The 20,731-nt window shown below is 41.5% G+C and overlaps 2 protein-coding genes across 2 annotated transcripts in view; one reads left to right on the forward strand and one right to left on the reverse strand.

Moving 5' to 3' along the window:
* Window positions 1-4,481, forward strand: part of RPGRIP1 (RPGR interacting protein 1) — a 70,235-nt gene extending 65,754 nt beyond the window's left edge. Inside the window, exon 24 of the mRNA XM_025391578.1 lies at window positions 4,294-4,481. Within this exon, the coding sequence (XP_025247363.1) occupies window positions 4,294-4,406 (113 nt within the window). The 3' untranslated portion in view covers window positions 4,407-4,481. The remainder of the gene's footprint in view (window positions 1-4,293) is intronic.
* Window positions 4,482-4,662: 181 nt separating this feature from the next.
* SUPT16H (SPT16 homolog, facilitates chromatin remodeling subunit) overlaps window positions 4,663-20,731 on the reverse strand; it is a 34,954-nt gene continuing 18,885 nt past the window's right edge. The window contains exons 8-26 of the mRNA XM_025391579.1: window positions 20,339-20,429; window positions 17,930-18,003; window positions 17,687-17,799; window positions 16,308-16,373; window positions 16,103-16,198; window positions 15,904-16,019; window positions 15,665-15,818; window positions 15,072-15,199; window positions 13,909-14,044; window positions 13,677-13,803; window positions 13,248-13,366; window positions 12,623-12,748; window positions 11,768-11,880; window positions 11,374-11,449; window positions 10,665-10,834; window positions 7,587-7,716; window positions 6,866-6,995; window positions 6,655-6,732; window positions 4,663-5,977 (exon numbers count right to left, since the gene is read on the reverse strand). Of these exons, the coding sequence (XP_025247364.1) occupies window positions 5,832-5,977; window positions 6,655-6,732; window positions 6,866-6,995; window positions 7,587-7,716; window positions 10,665-10,834; window positions 11,374-11,449; window positions 11,768-11,880; window positions 12,623-12,748; window positions 13,248-13,366; window positions 13,677-13,803; window positions 13,909-14,044; window positions 15,072-15,199; window positions 15,665-15,818; window positions 15,904-16,019; window positions 16,103-16,198; window positions 16,308-16,373; window positions 17,687-17,799; window positions 17,930-18,003; window positions 20,339-20,429 (2,189 nt within the window). The 3' untranslated portion in view covers window positions 4,663-5,831. The remainder of the gene's footprint in view (window positions 5,978-6,654; window positions 6,733-6,865; window positions 6,996-7,586; window positions 7,717-10,664; window positions 10,835-11,373; window positions 11,450-11,767; window positions 11,881-12,622; window positions 12,749-13,247; window positions 13,367-13,676; window positions 13,804-13,908; window positions 14,045-15,071; window positions 15,200-15,664; window positions 15,819-15,903; window positions 16,020-16,102; window positions 16,199-16,307; window positions 16,374-17,686; window positions 17,800-17,929; window positions 18,004-20,338; window positions 20,430-20,731) is intronic.

The following is a 20,731-nucleotide window of genomic DNA, read 5'->3' on the forward strand; positions in this document are numbered from 1 at the left end:
TTTTTTTTTTTTTTTTTTTTTTTTGAGACGGAGTCTTGCCCTGTCGCCCAGGCTGGAGTGCCATGGCGTGATCTCGGCTCACTGCAAGCTCCGCCTCCTGGGTTCACGCCATTCTCCTGCCTCAGCCTCCCAAGTAGCTGGGACTACAGGCGCCCACCACCACGCCCGGCTAATTTTTTGTATTTTCGGTAGAGATGGGGTTTCACCATGTTAGCCAGGACAGTCTCGATCTCCTGACCTTGTGATCTGCCCACCTCGGCGTCCCAAAGTGCTGGGATTACAGGCGTGAGCCACCATGCACGGCCCCATCTTGTCTCTTAAAAAGACATCAACTCTCTCTTTCCTCACATTCACTGGTCATTAAGTCTTATCTATTCTACTTGTGAATTGACTATGCTCTCCTTACTGTAATCTTTCTTTCTTTCTTTTTTTTTTTTTTAGACAGAGTCTCATTCTGTTGCCCAGGCTGGAGTGCAGTGGTGCGATCTTGGCTCACTGCAACCTCCACCTCCCAAGTTAAAGTGATTCTCTTGCCTCAACCTTCCAAGTAGCTGGGACTACAGGCACCTGCCACCAGGCCAGCTAATTTTTGTATTTTTAGTAGAGATGGGGTTTCACCATGTTGCCCAGGCTGGTCTTGAACTCTTGAACTCAAGCAATCCACCCTCCTTGGCCTCCCAAAGTGTTGGCATTACAGGCATAAACCACTGCGCCCGACCCCCTTACTATAATTACTATACTTTCTTTCTTTCTTTCTTTTTTTTTTTTTTGAGATGGAGTCTTGCTGTTGTTGCCCAGGCTGGAGTGCAATGGACCGATCTCAGCTCACCACAACCTCTGCCTCCTGGGTTCAAGCGATTCTCCTGCCTCAGCCTCCCTAGTAACTGGGATTACACGCATGTGCCACCACGCCTGGCTAATTTTGTATTTTTAGTAGAGACGGGGTTTCTTCATGTTTGTCAGGCTGGTCTTGAACTCCCAACCTCAGGCGATTTGCCCCCCTCAGCTTCCCAAAGTGCTGGGGTTACAGGCATGAGCCACTGCGCCAGGCCATATAATTTCTAAACTGGTCTTCCTGCCACTGGTTTCTTCTACCCCATTTCCATCTACTATAGTAAATGTTTCTACATAATAAATTTGATCACTGCCTTCTTCTTAAATCCTTTTACAGTTTGCTATAGATCAGCATGTTTTAAAAACATTTGTATTTGAATTCCTTTAGTTGGGACTGCGCTGTCCAGTCTTCACTGCTCCCATTACCTTACATACCTGGGATGTCACCTATCTTATCTGCTAGGACCTTTAGACACTTAAGATTATCCACTAGACCAATGTTTTTCAAACTTTCAGTCACACCCCATTAGTGGATGTGAAATTGAATTAGTAAATCACAACAGAAATTTGAAAAATGCAAACCAAAACTGTGGGAAAGAAAACAGGAATTAAAGGCCGGGTGCAGTGGCTCATGCCTGTAATCCCAGTACTTTGGGAGGCTGAGACAGGTGGATCACCTGAGGTCTGGAGTTCGAGACCAACCTGGCCAATATGGTGAAAACCCATCTCTACTAAAAATGCAACGCCTATAATCCCAGGTACTCGGGAGGCTGAGGCAGGAGAATCGCTTGAACCCGGGAGGCGGAGGTTGCAGTGAGCTGAGATCATCACCGTACTCCAACCTGAGTGACAGAACAAGACTCTATCCCCAAAAAAGAAAAGAAAAGAAAACAGGAATTAAGAGTACATTGCACATATTGTTTTGTGAAACTTGTTTTATGTAATGTTTAATGAATCATGATATAAAATTATTCTTTTGCTGATCATTATAAACATTTTTTGAGGAATACTCCTTCTCAGACCCTAAGGGTTATGAAGTTCAAATGTTAGATAAGATTCTTCATTATATTTCCCTAATATCTTTCCAGCTGTGATCCTGATCAAGTTATTTAACCTTTTTCCTCACCTATAAAATGGGAATAACAGCAATCTCTATCTCATAGAGTTGTGAAGATTAAGGAAGCACTTAAATAAAGGATTAAGATTAAGAAAAGGGCTTAGGGTAGTGCCTGGCATAAGGCAAGTAACATATCTTTGTGGGCTATTTTCCGACTTACTCCTATCCCCATTCCTAAAGATGCTATGTTCTTCCTGACCTCCATGCCATTTGTATGTGCTTAGGGAAAATCCACTTAAGACTTTTCTAGTGACCTCAGATTCCTAAAAGTCAGTGAATGCTTCTCTCTTTTTTTTTTTAATAATTAGTAGAGAAACTTAGTCATTTCCTCATTATGGCCTCCCTTTCATTCAGGCTTTAAACATGTTGGTCTGCTTTTAAAAGCAAAACTCTTGCTTTCTATCCCTATAGCTACCTTCTCCCCTATCACTTCAAAAGTCAGCTTCTTGAAATACTTGATCAGTCCGCAATAGTCTGTATTTTTGAAAACTGTTTTTAAATTTTTTTGAGACGGAATTTCACTCTTGTTGCCTAAGCTGGAGTGCAATGGCATGATCTCTGCTCATGGCAATCTCTGCCTCCCAGGTTCAAGCAATTCTCCTGCCTCAGTCTCCCGAGTAGCTGGGATTACAGGCATGCGCCACTATACCTGGCTAATTTTGTTTTGAGACAGTTTTGCTCTGTTGCGCAGGCTGGAGTGCAATGGAACGATCTCAGCTCACTGCAAACTCCGCTTCCTGGGTTCAAGTGATTCTCCTGCCTCAGCCTCCCAAGTAGCTGGAATTACAGGCATGCACCACCACGCCTAGCTAATTTTGTATTTTTAGTAGAGACGGGGTTTCTCCATGTTGGTCAGGCTGGTCTCGAACTCCTGACCTCAGGTGATCCACCTGCCTCGGCCTCCCAAAGTGCTGGGATTACAGGTGTGAGCCACTGTGCCCAACCCTGTCTGTATTTTTCTACTTGCTGCATCTCCATTCCACTTTACTCCATGTTTTTACCAGTTTTCCTAATTGACAAATCCAACTGGTTTTATTACTCATCCTGACTTTTTTCTTTTTTTGAGAGTCTCACTGTCGTCCAGGCTGGGGTGCAGTGGTGCAATCTTGGCTCACTGCAATCTCCGCCTCCCGGGCTCAAGCAATTCTCCCTGCCTCAGCCTCCCGAGTAGCTGGGATTACAGGCACGTGCCACCACATCCAGCTAATTTTTGCATTTTTTAATAGAAATGGGGTTTTCCCATGTTGTCCAGGCTGCTCTTGAACTCCTGACCTCAGGTGATTTCCCTGCCTCAGTCTCCCGAAGGGCTGGGATTACAGGTGTGAGCCACAGCGCCCAGTTGAACATTTTGACTGCTTATCATTCTCTAGGTGTTCTGTTTCTTTTGGAGATTTCTTTCTTGTCTATTCTTAAAATTTTGGAGTCTGTTGAATCCTTGGTTTTTTTTTCTCCACATATGCCCTCTTCCTGATTACATGAACTCTTGAGTTTTACAGTCTAGAAATCATCTCAAATCTAGGTTTCTAGACCAGATTCTAAATACAATCTAGACTTAGAGCAGACTCATAGATATCACCACTTGTATCTCATATGTCACCTTGGTACCTCAAACTCCCTTGATTACAACTTTGTACCTTGTGTTCCCTCTTACCCACCATCTTGTTATGCAATTTAGAATGGCCATCCTTGATTCCAAGCCATTCCTCATTCTAATCACAAAAATTGTTCACACTTCTTAACATTTTGAATCTGTCCCCACCTCTCCACTCCATTATACTTCAGACCTTCATTCATTACTCCCCTCTTCCCGAATTACTGCAATATCCTAACTACTCTCTCCGGTTTAACTTGCGTCCTCCTTGAGTGCATTATCCAAATAAGAGTTATGTTCCAAGATCCCACGTAAGAACAATCACTTACATCTTTAGTTGAAACCACATACCTTGTAAGACAAACAAGGCTGTTTATAATGTGGCCTATGCAGGCTCATTCCTGCCACTCCTTGCAGTTTGCCAAACTCATATTATTCTCATCTTGATACATTAAGCATCTTTTACTTTCTAAAGACTTAGCTCACGAATTATCTCCAGAAATCCTTTTCCAGTTTGTCCATTCTGGTGCAGGTGCCTCTTTATGTGTTTCCAAAGCAACTTGTGCTTTCATTTATTATATAGCACCTACATACTGTATCGCAATGACCTCGTTTTCCTTTCTCCTTCACTAGACTGAGTCCTCGCATGAAATGGGCTAGTAAATTCATTCAGTGTCCCCAGTACTTAACCCGACAAATACCAGGTATCAAAGTGTTTTAACTGAGTGATGCTTTTTCCCTTTCCCAACAGTTGTTAGCCCTGAAGATCTGGCTACCCCAATAGGAAGGCTGAAGGTTTCCCTCCAAGCAGCTGCTGTCCTCCATGCTATTTACAAGGAGATGACTGAAGATTTGTTTTCATGAAGGAACAAGTGCTATTCCAATCTAAAAGTCTCTGAGGGAACCACACTAAAAAGTCTCTTATAAAGTTAACTTGCTGTAACATGAATTTGGTTTACTGTGATGTCTAGTGTCTCTCAATCTAATGATGAAAGTTTAGAATGATGAAAGTTTCATTTGTAACACTAGCTAGATAAAAGCATTTTTCTCCAATGCCTTAGCACTTTACCAGGCAGGAAGCAGGTGTGCTTTCAGGAACTGAAAACCGGTCACAGGTGAATTTACAAAAACAAACAACAACAAAAAAACCCACAGTTTATTCATCTTTTAGTTCTTCCAAAATTGAAAATATCAAGTCCTACTGCTAAGGAGAAAAAACAAACAAACATAAAATCCGTGACCCCTCCCCCCTTCTCTTAAAGTCACAGAGCACGGAAGGAACTGCAGTGGGACAGGTGGGTGCAGAGAACCAGAAGGGGAGGATGGCAAGATAAACTCCCCAAATACTTGAAAAGCTGTTCAACAGAAACTGTGATAAATACAGGACAATGCAAGACAAAGTTAAAATAAGGAGCAGCAGTGCTGAGAGGCTGTGTTGTAGATATGGCCTCCCTTCCTCTTCTCTTTTCTTGTCAGGGTATTCTAGGCCCAAGGCATGACTTGTCCCTTCCAGATCTAAATGTTGACTCCTTTGAGCCTTCCTCTAGATTTCACTAGAAGCAGTACATGAGGCACAACCTGATATAACTTCCTTGGATATATCAGAAAAAAAAGAAGACAGTGGCAATTTTGCCTTCTATCATTGTACCATGTGTGCATTCGTATGGAGAAAATAACCGAGCCAGGGAGTATCACTGCTTCTTATGTCTTCCAAGGCAGCAGATACACCTCAGAATCTGCATGAGGCAAGAAAGCAGGAAAACTCAGACGAAGGCACCAGCCCAATCTGCCTCACTAGCTCAAGTTGTATGATTTATCACAACCATCAGGAAATTTCCAAGAACCTGGAGTATTGCAAAGATAAAACTTAAAAGAGATGTGAGGAAGGTCATGGCAGTAGGGTAGGTTGGAGGATTGAATGTGCTGGTCAAGAACCATGATACGGGTAATTAAGGGTCACCTTGTACCACTGTCTTGGAAATACAGCTTTGAGACACCAAATAGTAAGATGTCAGAAGCCATCGATGTCCTGGCAGAAGGTGACAGGAAGAGAGAAGAATGAAACAATAACACCTCCTCCCTTGCCATCTGAATGGGGCCATTGGCACGTGTCCTGGTGGGCCTGGAATTCCCCGAGTAGATTGGTCCACACAAATGGCCCCCTAAACCCATAAACACAAATGGCAAAACTTCAAATGAAAACAAAAGGAAAAATACAGTTTCTATGTCATGTAAAATTTTCAGGGGTTGGCTGGAGGAAGAATGGAGCTCAGGGCCAAAGTTCAGAAGTTACTTCCTCTTTTTCTTGGGGGGTGCAGAGCTGTGTCTGGAACCACGGTTAGAGCCACGGCCTGAACTGTGCACAGATGCCTTCCTCTTCCGGCTCATACTTCGACTCTGTTCTTCTTCTTCCTCGTAACGACTTTCTCGGTCCGCTAAATAGAAAAGGCGTTATTAGTTAGAGATAGGTAGGCTTTAGGTACCTAGTATTACTGGAGAGCATGAGATAGCACAGAGAATACACTTTGGAATCAGACCCAAGTTTTAATATTGGACAAGTACTTTCTGAACCTTGGTTTATTTACAAAAGGGAGAATTATTTAAGGGTTAAATAAGGTAACCTACGAAAAGTACCTATTCCCAATGATTGGAACACAGCAGTTAATATTTATTTCCTTTTAAGCTTTAAACGTTTGTTTGGGGTTTGGCTTCAGAGTAACTAGATTAGCATTATAAAGACATGCCTAATCTGGAAGAAGTCTAGCAAAATTAAAGTATTACAGGATTTAGGTTTGGAAACTGAATAGGCTAATTCTTGAGTATTACATGAATATGTGGCTATCACTGCTATAGGAAAGATGGGGGCTTGCACAGATGAAAACAGCATCCAGTTAGGTAGAGCACTGCCCACTGGAGAGTATGGACACATTCCACCCCTCATTTTCTCCTTCAGTCAATGAAGTTGTATCTGTGGCTCCAAATCAGTTTTATAGTGTTCTTTTGTTACTTTCATTACACCATCAATACTAACACCTCAAGATACTGAAATGTGTTAGAAATTTGTGCATAGACACATGAATAAATAGAATAAAAACAACAAATTTTTAAAAACCTTTTCGGGCTTCTTCCTCCAGTTCATCCCAATCCTTTCCACTCTCTTCTTCACTACCCAATGACTCCTTAGAATAGTCTGGAAGAAAATTAAGCATTAGTCATCAGGCGGGAACAGAATGGAATGACAGAGTTCTTAGTCTAAAAAAAGTAGCTTTCAGAAACGAAATTAGATGAGGAAGCCAGGACAAACTTTTCTCTGTAAGACTAACCTGACTCTTCTGCTTCTGATGAATAATCTTCATCACTGTCCTCCTCTTCCTCTTCATAGTCATCTTCTGAAGGATTAAAAGTCTCATCTTCAATTTCAGACTCTGAATCCCCTTCTTCAGCATCACTCCCCTGGTGAGTTAGAGCATCATACTGATTTTTTTTTGACATTTACCTTATCAGTGAATGAATTCAGCCCACATAGTATACCAGTATTTACATGAAGAAAACAAAAGCAAAAAAATCTGAGTGATTAAAAGATAAAATGACTTGTTTAAAATCAGTAGTCAGGTGCAATTGTTATTTTACTATTACTATGTATTATTACATTTCTGAAAAATTCACGTTAGCCTTCCTCACCCAGGGAAATTAACAACAGAAAGACTTTCTGTATTAATGTATCACACAAACATTAAGTGGACAATTTTTTAAAAAATACGTTTTGCAAAATGCCCTGGAGGATTTTTTCCCCAAATGCTAAGAAATTCATTTGAGGAAAAGTTTTTGTAGTTTCCAAGAAATCTTGTCAGGAGTTAGTTACCACTGTCCAATCAACTTATCATTTACCTGTAAAACAAATTTGAAGAAACAATAACATCAAGTGGTGTTCAGAGCTTCTCCCAGATGGCCTAGTTCCTTACGTGCTACTTATATGCCATTCTAACTGAACAAATGATAGTGGGCAACACTATGTACCAGGAAAGAAACCCCACACTCACGCACCTCACCCTCAGGCTCCAGGAAGGACCAGCCACCTTGTTCGAAGAAGCCCTCAGGGTCATCAACAATGGTCTTCATGATTTTAGTCCAGTTGAGGGACTGTACTCCTTCTGTGTACTTCAGGTCACAGGAACTAAGAGAAATGACAAAGTAAAATCAATCTTCTGTATTTTCTGGGAGCAGATATTCTTTTTTTTTTTTTGAGACACAGTCATGCTCTGTCTCCCAGGCTGGAGTGCAGTGGTGCAATCTTGGCTCACTGCAACCTCTGCCTCCCGGGTTCAAGTGATTCTCCTGCCTCAGCCTCCCGAATACCTGGGATTACAGGCGTGTGCCACCATGCCTGGCTCATTTTTGTATTTTTAGTAGAGACGGGGTTTTGCCATGTTGGTCAGGCTCATCTAGAACTCCTGACTTCAGGTGAATCACCTGCCTCAGCCTCCCAAAGTGCTGGGATTACAGGTGTGAGCCACCGCGCCTGGCCTGGGAGCAGATATTCTTTGCACTATGCCACTAGAGCATGTCCCAATGGCTGCTATTTGATCTCCTAGAGCACTAGCCCTCACAACAGACCAGCATTCCAACTGAAACAAGCTTTCTCCTTCACCTGAGTCTGAGCTCATCCTCTCCCATTTTCTTTCTTTAATACCAATTTCCCTATTCTTCACTTAGTCTTCTATTCACCCATCCTTTTCTGTCACTGATTCCATTCTTATTTCCAAGTAGCCATAACCACTTCTGCGATTCTGTTTTTCACTACTATAGTTAAGAAACAGGGACAATTTTCAGCCACGTGTGGTGGCTCATGCCTGTAATCCCAGCACTTTGGGAGCCCAAGGCAGGCGGATCATGAGGTCAGGAGATCGAGACTATCCTGGCTAACATGGTGAAACCCCATCTCTACTAAAAATACAAAAAATTAGCTGGGCATGGTGGCACGCGCCTGTAGTCCCAGCTACTTGGGAGGCTGAAGCAGGAGAATCGCCTGAACCTGGGAGATGGAGGTTGCAGTGAGCCGAGATCGCGCCACTGCACTCCAACTTGGGCAACAGAGCCAGACTCCATCTCAAAAATAGTAATAATAATAAAAATAAAAAAGAAACAGGGACGATTTTCAATGGCCCTAGCCTTTCTTCTTCAACCTTCCAGTGCTTTCTTATGTGTTGTTTTTTTGATGCAAGATTGGTATGAAGGTAGGAATAAATTTTTTTTTCCCCAGTACCTAAAGTGCCCTGTATTTAGACAATGCTCAAATGACTTTCTCTTACTCATTTCTGTTGAGGAGAGCTGAATCAGTTAAGAGTAGGTAAGAAGAAAAAAACCAAAGAAATGACAGTAGTAAGGATAACAACAACCAACCATAAAATCTGCCTGAGAACCACTGGCATAAATCCACTTTAGACAATATACACAGAAATTTCTGCTTGGAGTAACACCCACTAGATTTACCTTCCCACCTTAAACAACTACAAAACAAAATACGAAACAACAGTTTTCAGACATCGGATAAAAAGCAGCACAAGACCATAATCCCTGAAAGCAGGAAACAAGGGTTAATTGAACATTTGCCCTAGTTTTCTGTCTAGAGGCGATTCCTAATCTGCCATGCAGGGAGAGAGAACCCAATCAGAACCTGATGGTCTCCAGGAACTGAGACAAAGTAGGATTTGGGAAGGTTGAGACAGCTAGAATTTGTGGAGAAGAGTACAGGAAGAAAGAATTTCCCAGAGAGAAAGCTCCAGAGATCTGCAGAGGGGTCCCCCTCAAGTCTTTGGTGGAGGGATGATCTACACATTCATGAGAAAACTGGAACTGCATAAAGCAGTATTGGATGGCAGTAGGCCAGACAATTCCCAGTCTCACACAGAACTAGAAGTAAATCCTGTTCCAGTGGATTTATTTCCATCACCTTTCCACCAGCTTCAGCAGAGACCTCACAATCCACAGGGCATCAGGCAGACTCTGAAGAGTATTGCCTCGTAGTAAGGCCAAATACTCAGAAGTTTTTCAGTGAAACTTTTGAAGGCTGTTCTAAATCCACACCAACAGACATTTGAGAACAAGCCTTGAAAGATCAAACAGAATCCCCGGGCCGGGCGCGGTGCCTCACGCCTGTAATCCCAGCACTTTGGGAGGCGAGGGTGGATCACGAGGTCAGGAGATTGAGATCATCCTGGCTAACACAGTAAAACCCCATCTCTATTAAAAATACAAAAAATTAGCCAGGCATGGTGGCAGGCGCCTGTAGTCCCAGCTACTCAGGAGGCTGAGGCAGGAGAATGGCGTGAACCCAGGAGGTAGAGTGTGTAGTGAACCACGATCGTGCCACTGTGCTCCAGCCTGGGCGACAGAGCGAGACTCCGACTCAAAAAAAAAAAAAAAACCCCAAAAAACAACAAAAAAAGAAAGATCAAAAAGAATCTAACTAACTTGACTGCATCCCAGAATAACCTCGTCTCTAGTAAAAAAATGAGCTGGGTGTGGTAGCACATACCTGTAGTCCCAGCTACTTGGGATGCTGATGTAGGAAGGTTACCTGAATCCAAGAGTTTGAGGTTGCAGTGAGCTGGGGTTGTACCACTACACTTGAGCCTGGGCAACAGAGTTAAGAACCTGTCTCAAATCACAACCACCACCACCACAAAATATGTAGAAAATATAAAGATGATGGGTGAAAGCAGCAGAAAAGCATACTTAAAAAGCTATTGTAAATATGCTCTACATTGACTGGGTGCAATGGCTTGTGCCTGTAACCCCAGTACATTGGGAGACCGAAGTGGGAGGATTGCTTGAGCCCAGGAGTTTGAGACCAGCCTGGGCAACACTGGAAAAAAAAAAAAAAAGATCGTAGATTTTGATTTTCTTTGTGTTAAGTATGCATAAACTATTGTTGGGAATTCAAGAGAAAGTGAACAGCTCCGTTATCTAATAGATCTCAAGTTTTCAAGTCCTGGTCTGTAACAACCAAAAGGCAGTCTCACCTTAAGTACATCAGTAGATTTTATGCACAACACACCACATTTAAATTCTATAATACAGGGTTCATGGGATAAATGGGAGACTGATGGCAGATTTACTTACTTCAACCATTCCTTGATGGGGTCAAGAGAGGCTACAGGAATGGCATTGATCATGGTCACTTTCTTGCTGTAGTCCTTGTAGACAATTACCATATCAAAGTTCTTCAGGTGAAACTGGACCCGCTCAAAGTGAATCAGCTCTACTTCATCCAGTGTCACCACAAAAGGTGGCTGTCAGGGAGAAACTGAAATATTAGCATATAAATATTTTCCCCAAAGCAATAATATTTCAAGTAACTTTCACGATCTAAATCACTATATAAAAGATAAGTAAGCTGTTTTTGGGTTTTATTGAAAGACTGAAGCAGTACAACATACTGAAGCCACAGAAATACGATCTGCAAGATCAAAAATCATCCCTCAAGGAGAATAAACTCAAGGAAACTATGTGAAAAACTATTTAAATAGACATCATCCTAAAAAAACAAAGGGAAAAAAAAAAAGAGGTTCTTGCTTTGTTGCCCAGACTGGTCTTGAGTTCCTGGCCTCAAGTGTTCCTCCCACCTTGGCCTCTCAAAGTGCTGGGATTACAGGGGTGAGCCATCATGTCTGCCCTAAAGAGACTTCAAATGAAAGTATCATTTGTTCAATGAGTTTTAAGTCTAAGTAAATATCAAAAGTGAAAATCACAATAATTAGGATAAAGAACACCTATCCTCCTTTATTTTCTCTAACAATGTTTTTACTAAAAGAGGGTAAGAAACACTCACCCATTCCGTAGCATTTACCAGCGCACTACTAGTGGGTTGAAGGAGGCAGGTACTCCTATAGGGAGCTCCATTAAATCTGGAAGAGAGAAACTTTTGAGATTGGGCTCATCACAAGAGAGACTGCTGCTGCCACAACAGACAAACTTCTTCCCTCTCCCGATTCCAAACAGCTCCAGCATACTCACTGGAGACTCATCTCCAGAGGAAGCCTCTTAGAGTTAGCCACTCACCTAAACCCTTAAACATTTTCAAGAAGAAATGGATGTCTCAAAGATTATTAGTCATAGGAAAAAAGGATATGACATGTTAAATTATTATTAAAGGAAGAACAATTAATTGTACCGAAAGGCAGACCAGTGAAACTTCAGACCAAAAAGATGATGAGATATGTTACCCCAAGTCCCTAAAAGGCACTTCAAATTCCAGTTCCTCCTTAGTTAGAGCCTCTACTTTCTCAATGAAATTTTTAAAGGCTGTTTTCAGTTTGTGCCTCATTTCTCGTTCCATCTGTAGGAAAAAAAAAAAAAATCAAATATAGCCATCACATTTGTGAATAGTACCTCCCCTCAAACAGTCTGAAGTGCTTTTGTGCTTAAAAAAAAAATTTCAGCTTTTAAGTTCAGGAGTACATGTGCAGGATGGGCAGGTTTGTTACACAGGTAAACATGTGCCATGGTGGTTTGCTGCACAGATCATCCCTGAAGTGCTTCTGTAATCCTTCATTCTCAACTATGAAACTAACATGTACATATACCTTATTTAAGGCCACCATGCCATTAACTGTCAAGCTGAGTCTGCAACCTAAGCCTAAACTATTGTCATACACCATCTCAGCAGATACTTGAGTTGTTCTGCACAGATTCAGGGTTGTTTATTTATTTTTTGAGATGGAGTCTCACTGTCGCCCAGGCTGGAGTGCAGTGACGCTATCTCGGCTCACTGCAACTTCTGCCTCTTGGGTTCAAGTGATTATCCTGCCTCAGCCTCCCGACTAGCTGGGACTATAGGTGCGCACCACCACACCTAGCTAATTTTTGTATTTTTAGTAGAGACGGGATTTCACCACGTTGGCCAGGCTGTTCTTGAACTCCTGACCCTCAGGTGATCCGCCCATGTTGGCGTCCCAAAGTGCTGGGATTACAGATGTGAGTCACTGCGTTGGCCCAGGTTGTTTACAAAATGCAATCCCTGAGCTTGGATTTGGCCTCATCCTCCCTATCCTGCAAATACAATACTAAACTTCACAAACCTGCTCAGCATAGAGGTCATCTCGGTCATGCATATGCTGATGTTTCCCCAAGTCTGTGGTTATCTCTCCCACTTCTGTGTAGAACTGCACATCCGTGTGCCGCTTCTTCCCAAACATGATGGCATTCTGTTGGCATAAAACGGCAAGAAGACAGAAATCAGAAACACAAAGGTACCTGTGATGGAAATGGCAGTGATCCAAACTTGGGCCTCCACAGCATGCATGCAAAAATAATTAAACCATCCCTGGTGTTATCATAAATAATGATGCTTGGGAATGTGAAGCAGTGTACATTTGAAAAGGTGCTGTGCTCCTACTTATTATAGGAACTTTGGAAATTATGTTGCTAACAAATCTTATCTAAAGCAAAACCTTTTTATTTTAGAAAAAGAAATCTGGAGATCTTGTATGTTTTGCTGGCCATTATATAACACACCAAAGGAACAATCATGCTTATGAGCACCTTCTAGATGCCAGGCCTTGTGGCCTTGAGAGGCATTATTTTATTTAATCCTCTTAATGTTCTTATGCGAAAGGTGATTTTTTCATCACTATTTTCTAGGAAAGAAGCTGAGCGAAATGAAGTGTCTTGCCCCAGAGCTCATGATTATGTAGAAAGGTGTACCTTGAGGTGAAAGTGCAACACAATAATCATTTCTCCATCGCAGGGCTGGAACAAAGCATGCTTAATATTATTGTACAAAATATCCACCTTGTCTCCTCGAACAGATGTGAAGCGAAAGCCTGGGGAAAAGAATGAAGAAATGTCAAGCAGTGTAATTAGGTTAGGCCAAAAGGCACTGCATCTCTTCTGGCTGATTTGCACAGGGTCAGAGGAAACATCAACAACTGTATAGAGCTTTCCTTTCCTTCTGGCCACACAGCAGTAAAGGAGATTCCTCCCAGCATTTCCTTGTCATACTTTGTTAGCGCCATGCTCTAACCAACTGAGCTAACCGCCGATGGCTCTTTGTCAAACTTTATTATCTGATCTGTCATTCCTACAAATGTGCCCCTGAAGACAAAGCCTAGGTATAGGAGAGATCATCAATACCATTGACATGGGCCTCCAGTGAGCCTTGCATCCTCTTTTGGGCAATATTTGGGCGAATGTATAGATCTTTCAGTTTGGGATTACTCCGGTTTAGATTGATCACCAGTGAGTCTTGTTTTACAATGCCCTAAGCAAGAAGAAAATTAATGTGAATTGTCACATATCCTTACAAGTCTCCAAAAAATACATGTCCTCCTTTGTGTAAGAATGTTTTGTCTGTGTTCAGGCTCACCTCCTTCTCCTTCTCTTCAGCTTCTCGAGTTTTATAACGTTTCTGTACTTCTTTAATAATTCGGAAAGCATTCTGAAGGTTCAAGGCTGGTACTGTCTGTTCCCCAGGTGCCTTAATATTTGATGCTCGGTATGTACTGTAGAAAACCAGCAGCATTTATAGTGATTTATTTTTCAGGCCAGGGAAATTGTACTGATTTACTTTATCTTACAGCCAGCTTAATTTCTACTCTTTTTTTTTTTTTTTTTTGAGACAGGGTCCTGGCTCTGTCACCCAGGCTGGAATGCAGTGGCCCGATCTTAGCTCACTGCAACCTTCACCTCTTGGGTTCAAGCCATCCTCCCACCTCAACCTTCCAAGTACCTGGGATTACAGGCACACACCACTATGCCCAGCTTTTTTTCTTTTTTTTTTTTTTAGCAGATACAGGGTTTTGCCATGTTGACCAGGCTGGTCTCGAACTCCTGGCCTCATGTAATCCGCCTGCCTCTGCCTCCCAAAGTGCTGGGATTACAGGCGTGAGCCACCATGCATGCCCATTCCTTCTTTTTCTTAAATGGAGTATATTACAAACAGCTAGTTCATTGAAGTGGGGGAAATCACATTTTCATTTTTCAAATCTGGCATAACATCCCCAAATTATCCCACTTCACACCATGAAATCATAGAATCCAATGTGGCACCAATTTTCTTGAGGATTCAATTGTAAAATACGTTTATTATTTTTAACACTTATTTGCATAACTATTTTTTCTGAGATAAGGTCTTGTTCTGTCGCTCAGGCTGGATGGAATATAGGCAAGATCAGGGATCACTGCAGCCTCAACCTTCCAGGCTCAAGGGATCCTCCCACCTCAGTCTCCAGAGTAGCTGGGTGACGGGCGCACACCACCACGCCTGGTTAATTTTTTGTTTTTTAGTAGAGACAAGGTCTCACTATATTACCCAGGCTCAAAGTAGGTTTAGAATCTTCAAGAAGATTCTAAATTGGGATCCATTCTGAAAATAGTACAAAGTCAAGAAGGCAATCTGAAGTAAGTCCCAATGAGGAAGGCTTTGACATTTACTAGGTAGGGAAAATGCAGCACAGAGAATGAAATGTTTCTGAGAGTAACACTCCAGACAAGATGAATCTGGGTGTGACTATTTTCTTGGGGACTCACATTTCCTTGACAAAAGTCGCTTCAGGGTTAGGAAAGATGTTGCCTTCATTCCTGCCCAGAGCACTGCCTGGGCAATAAAAGTTGATTCGCAAGTAAGTATAATCTCCTTCCACGGACATACTTATATTCTGTTCAAAGGAAAACCATAAAAAGTAAACAGATTTCTTTCCTAGAGATTAGTAGTTACAACAATGTTAAAATTAAGTTAGAAGTTACAAGTTGACTGCTCCTAACCTTAATCTAAATCTAATAAACTTACACATAATATATCTTTTTAATAACGAAGTATCTTTTCCCCGCAAAAATCTCTGAATTCTCAAAGTACCTTGTACCATGAATACAACTACAAGCTAAACAATGCTTAAATGAAGTTGAAAAAAAGATAGGCAAATTATGTTTCCAGACTAGTTTAGCTTTCTACTAAGTGAAAAAAACTGGAAGAGGAAGGAGAATGACAGGACAAGAGGGACGTCAGTCAACTGCACAGAGTCTGAAGGAGTGGGAGACATGATGAATGCAGATTATTTATGGCAAATACAATTACTATTTTAAGAAACAGTTTGGATGAAACCTGATGCATTGAATGTTAGTACCTTGATTGTGGCAATGTGAAAAGGTGTTGCAATGCCAAACACGGGCATTATTACAGTCTCATATTTCTTATCGATGTAGATCTTCATTTCCCGAATATGTGGTTCCTTAGGCATCAGAGATGGGTTTTTATAGGACACATTAGATTTGCGAGCTCTGGAGTGGGATAAAAAACAACTGAGAAATTTCTGCAGTCACACAGAACCCTCAGATAATCTCACTGCTCAATGAAAACTCTTACTTCTGAATCTGCTGTTCTCCCTTTTGTTCAGTCAGTCGTCTCTTTGCTTCTTCATTGAGTTGAGCCGCTAGTTCTTTCTGATGTGCTCTTCGCTTCTCTTCTGCAGTCATTTCATTCTGGTGAATGGAAAATCCAATTTATCACAACATGTGAGCCATATGATAGATGAGATCAACGTAATTCAAAACAGGAAACTTACTCTTGTTCTTTCTGTAAGTAATGCTGCCCGAGAACCTCTTCCCAAAAGGTCCTCTGCCTCATCTTTCTCCTCCTCCTCTTCTTCCTCATCTTCATTCTATGGAAAAAGTCATAATCAAGAAATGAAATTTTAATTATTTTAGCCAATATTATTTAACTTCTTTATATCCTAAACTTCCTATACTACTTATCTATCTTTTTCCTACCTTTAGGAAAATCCCCACATTCTTCACTTTCTTCTTCACAGAAGTGAGAACAGTAGCTGGGCCATCCTAGAATTAAAAGGAGAATGAAGACATATTATTTAAAAGAGGCAATTTCATTTTCTAACCTAGTAAATGGCTGGGCAATGCTTTGAATCTTTTGGACACTAAAATGTTTGACAATGGAATAAATACAGTTTTTATCCTTCTAACCTCTAACCTCTTGTCAGGAGCTAAATTTGTTTTTTCTTTTTTTTTGAGCAGAGTTTCACTCTTGTCAACCAGGCTGGAGTGCAGTGGTGCGATCTCAGCTCACTGCAACCTCCACCTCCCGGGTTCAAGCAATTCTCCTGCCTCAGCCTCCTGAGTAGCTGGAATTACAGATGCGCACCACCACGCCTGGCTAATTTTTGTATTTTTAGTAGAGCTGGGGATTCACCATGTTGGTCAGGCTGGTCTCAAACTCCTGACCTCAGGTGATCCACCTGCCTCGGCCTCTGGAAGTGCTGGGATTAATGCGTGAGCCACTGCACCTGGCCAGGAGCTATCATTTGGGAGGCAACATTGGGTAATCGTTAATACAGGTTTGATTTGAAGGCTGGCTCAGTTGCTTTCTAGCTCAGTGACATTTGGCAAGTTACTTAAACTTGTCTGTGCCTTCAATTTATCTAGTAAATGGAGGTAATAAGAGTATCTACTTCACAAGGTACTATTTCAATGAATTAATGTAAACTGCTTAGCTTATGATAAAAACACTGAACTACCTGTGCTCATTATTATTAAAAATCAGTTCCTGCTGAGGGAAAGAAGTTAGTCACAAAAGACCACACAGGGTATGGCTGAATTTATATCAACTGCCCAGATATTTAGCAAATCCTTAGAGAGAACGTAGTTTAGTCACTGCCTAGGCCTGAAGAACCAGTGGGGGAAGGGAAGGGGGATACGGAGAGACTGCTAATAGGTTCAGGGTTTTTTCCTAAGGTGATGAAACTATTTTCAAATTAGATTGTAGTGATGGTTACACAAATGTGAATATGCAAAAAATCACTAAATTGTACATATTAAGTCAGTGAATTGTATAGTATGTGAATTGTAGCTCAATAAAGCTGTTTTTAAAAAGAAGAAAAGAATCAGTTTCATTATTAGTATTAGTTCCTGATATTATCAAGGTTCAAGCCACAATATGACAATATGATTTAATGGTTTAAATCACTGCCTGTACTTGGGCTACAGTCTCTATTCCTAGCTGCATTAGGTTAGGCTGTCACATGGATTCTTCCCCTTAGCTAGCATTTAACAAAGCAAGAAAAAAACCACAGGGTCCACAAACGTGCCTCAAAAGTTAGCTCATGAAGACTCCAAAGTTTAGAGACAATACACACCTCATCCACAAGCACTGTGTCACCAATAAACAGGGCATAGGTTTTCTCTTCTGGCTTTTTCCCCTCCTTGTTAGTCAGGTCTGAGAATCCTAAATTGATGCTGAAAACCATTCCTAAAACAGCAAAACAAGGATTGGTCTGTGGCTGTGACAATACGGAGAGGTGTAAGACATATGCCTAAAAGAAGATAAAGCTAAAGGAAATAAATCACAAAAGTATTTTCTTATTGTATGTGAAACTTACCTTTCTTCAGTTTGTATTGATTTTTACTATTGATTACTAGGGAGCCTTCACGGAATTCAATTCCCATCCCAAATCTGAAAAGAAACAGATAAAAATCAGCAAAAGGCTACGGATCTCTAACATGGATCAAGTATAATATGTTCATTTCAACTTTCACAGTAAGACAGGCAAACATGTTTGAAATGATTTACCCCTGCTGACCGCTCAGTTAGAAAAGAGGATTCAAAGACAGTCTTTGGCCTCTAAATATGCTGTATAATCCCATGGTGAAAAATAATTTCCTAATTGATTATATCAAGCCGTTTAAATTTTAGCTTATTTGCCCACATTTAAACTTTAACCTTCTACCATAAAATCAAGTCAGTAGTATTCCTGTAAACAACATAGAAATTATTAAGGGCTACATTACTAAGACAGTAATAACCAGATTAAAAGGGGCAATTTTTAGTGGAACATTGGTAACCAGATTCATAAGACTTGGTATATAGGTATATATTTCCTCTTCTCCACGAGAGAAGTCTAGAAACTATATACCACAGACTAGTTTTCATCTAAAGAGAGTGCCTACATAAAGCTTTGTTTCCAAATATGTCCTTTGTTCTGTAACACGTTATTAGGTATTTCTAGGTGTTCAGTGATAAAATACATTTGAGAAATATACTGGATTTGAAGGGGTGTCCTGCCCCTCCACACCTGTGGGCGTTTCTCGTTAGGTGGACCGAGAGAATTGAGAAAAGAAATGAGACACAGAGACAAAGTATAGAGAAAGAAAAAGTGGGCCCAGGGGACCGGCGCTCAGCATACAGAGGACCCACCGGTCTCTGAGTTCCCTTAGTATTTTCTCTCCCTTAGTATTTATTGATAATTATCTTTACCATCTTAAAGAAAAGGAAGTGGCAGGATAATAGGATCATTATAGGGAGAAAGTCAGCAGTAAGACATATGAATAAAGTTCTCTGTGACATGAATAAGTTTAAGGAAAAGTGCTGTGCCTTGATATGCATATGCAAACATCTCCATAAATCTTTTTAGTGCATAAAGAGCAGCATTGCGCTAGCAAGTCCCGCCTTTCACCCTAAGGCGGTTTTCTCCTTTCTCAGTAAACAGAACACACAATCGGGTTTTATATGGAGATGTTCCATTGTCCAGGGATGGGCAGGAGACAGATGCTTTTCTCTATCTCAACTGCCAACAACTGCCAAGAGGCCTTCTTTCCTCTTGTACTGGTCCTCCTCAGCACAGACCCTTCACGGGTGTCAGGCTGGGGGACGATCAGGTCTTTCCCATCCCACGAGGCCATATTTCAGACTATCACATGGGGAGAAACCTTGGACAATACCTAACTTTCCTAGGCAGAGGTCCTTACGAGGCCATATTTCAGACTATCACATGGGGAGAAACCTTGGACAATACCCAGCTTTCCTAGGCAGAGGTCCCTGCGACCTTTGGCAGTCACCTTTGGCAGTGTGCGTGTCCCTGTGTACTTGAGATTAAGAGAATGGTGATGACTTTTAACCAGCAAGCTGCCTTCAGGCACTTGTTTAACAAAGCACACCGTGCACAGCCCAAAATCCTTTAAACCTTGAGTCACCACAGCACATGTCTCTTGCAAGGACAAGGTTGGGGGTAGGGTCACAGATTAACAGCATCTCAAATACAGAACAAAATGGAGTCTCTTATGTCTACTTCTTTCTATATAGACACAGTAACAGGCTGATCTCTCTTTCTTTTCCCCACAGGATTGAATAAACAAACAAACTCCCCCCCAACCCAAAAACAGTAATAATAAAAAAAAACAGCCAGGCACAGTGGCTCACATCTCTAATCCCAGCACTTCGGGACATCAAGGTGGGAGGACTGCTTGAGCCCAGGAGTTCAACACCAGCCTGGGCAACAGAGCGAGACCTTGTTTCTACAAAAAATATAAAAATGAGCTGGGTGTGGTGGCACGTGCCTTGGTCCCAGTTATTGAGGGTGCTGAGATGGGAGGATTGCTGGAGCCCAGAAGATCTAGATGCAGTGAGGCATGACGGCGTCACTACACTCCAGCCTGGACAGAGTGAGACCCTGTCTCTAAATAAAATATTAGGGTATCTCAGAGTATGTAAGTTGCAAATGTGCATGGAGAGAAAATACAGTATGTATTAATATTTCCTAACATCTGTAATCAGATCCTGGAACACCTGTGGGCTGGACCACCACACTGGTCTAGAAAAATCTCTCCTATACACTTGAGAGAACTTAAATCTGTCTCACTTGCTCCGATAACATCATGTGCCTGGCACATAGTATAGTTTGCTAGTCCATAAATGTTGGCTGAATCAATCAATTAGCCTAAAGAAATCAGACTGACCATTGACAGTCTAATTGAAAACTGACTCAAGAATGACAATACACATCATGGCATACCCTAGGTTTTTGGTAATTTTGTTCAGCAGCTCTGGCTTCTGCTTTTTAACCACATCCATGACAGCGTTATATACGTCACATATCTTCACACCTAATAATAAGACAGAAAGGAGATATTAAAGTATCTTTTAGAAAAAACACTCAGTAACATTTTGAAATCAAAATTTACGTCCCCTAAAGCAGTGTTTCTCAAAGTGTGAACTGAACAGTCCACTCACTCTTTTTTTTTTTTTTTTTTAATTTGAGACAAGGTCTCACTCTGTCACCCAGGCTGGAGTGCAGTGGCATGATTACGGCTCACTGAAGCCCTGACCTCCCAGACTCAATGATCCTCCCACCTCAGTCTCCCAAGTAACTGGGACTACAGGCACATGCCACTATGCCCAGCTAAAT

This window comes from Theropithecus gelada, chromosome 7b (assembly GCF_003255815.1).
Source record: "Theropithecus gelada isolate Dixy chromosome 7b, Tgel_1.0, whole genome shotgun sequence".
NCBI classification, from domain to species: Eukaryota; Metazoa; Chordata; class Mammalia; order Primates; family Cercopithecidae; genus Theropithecus; species Theropithecus gelada.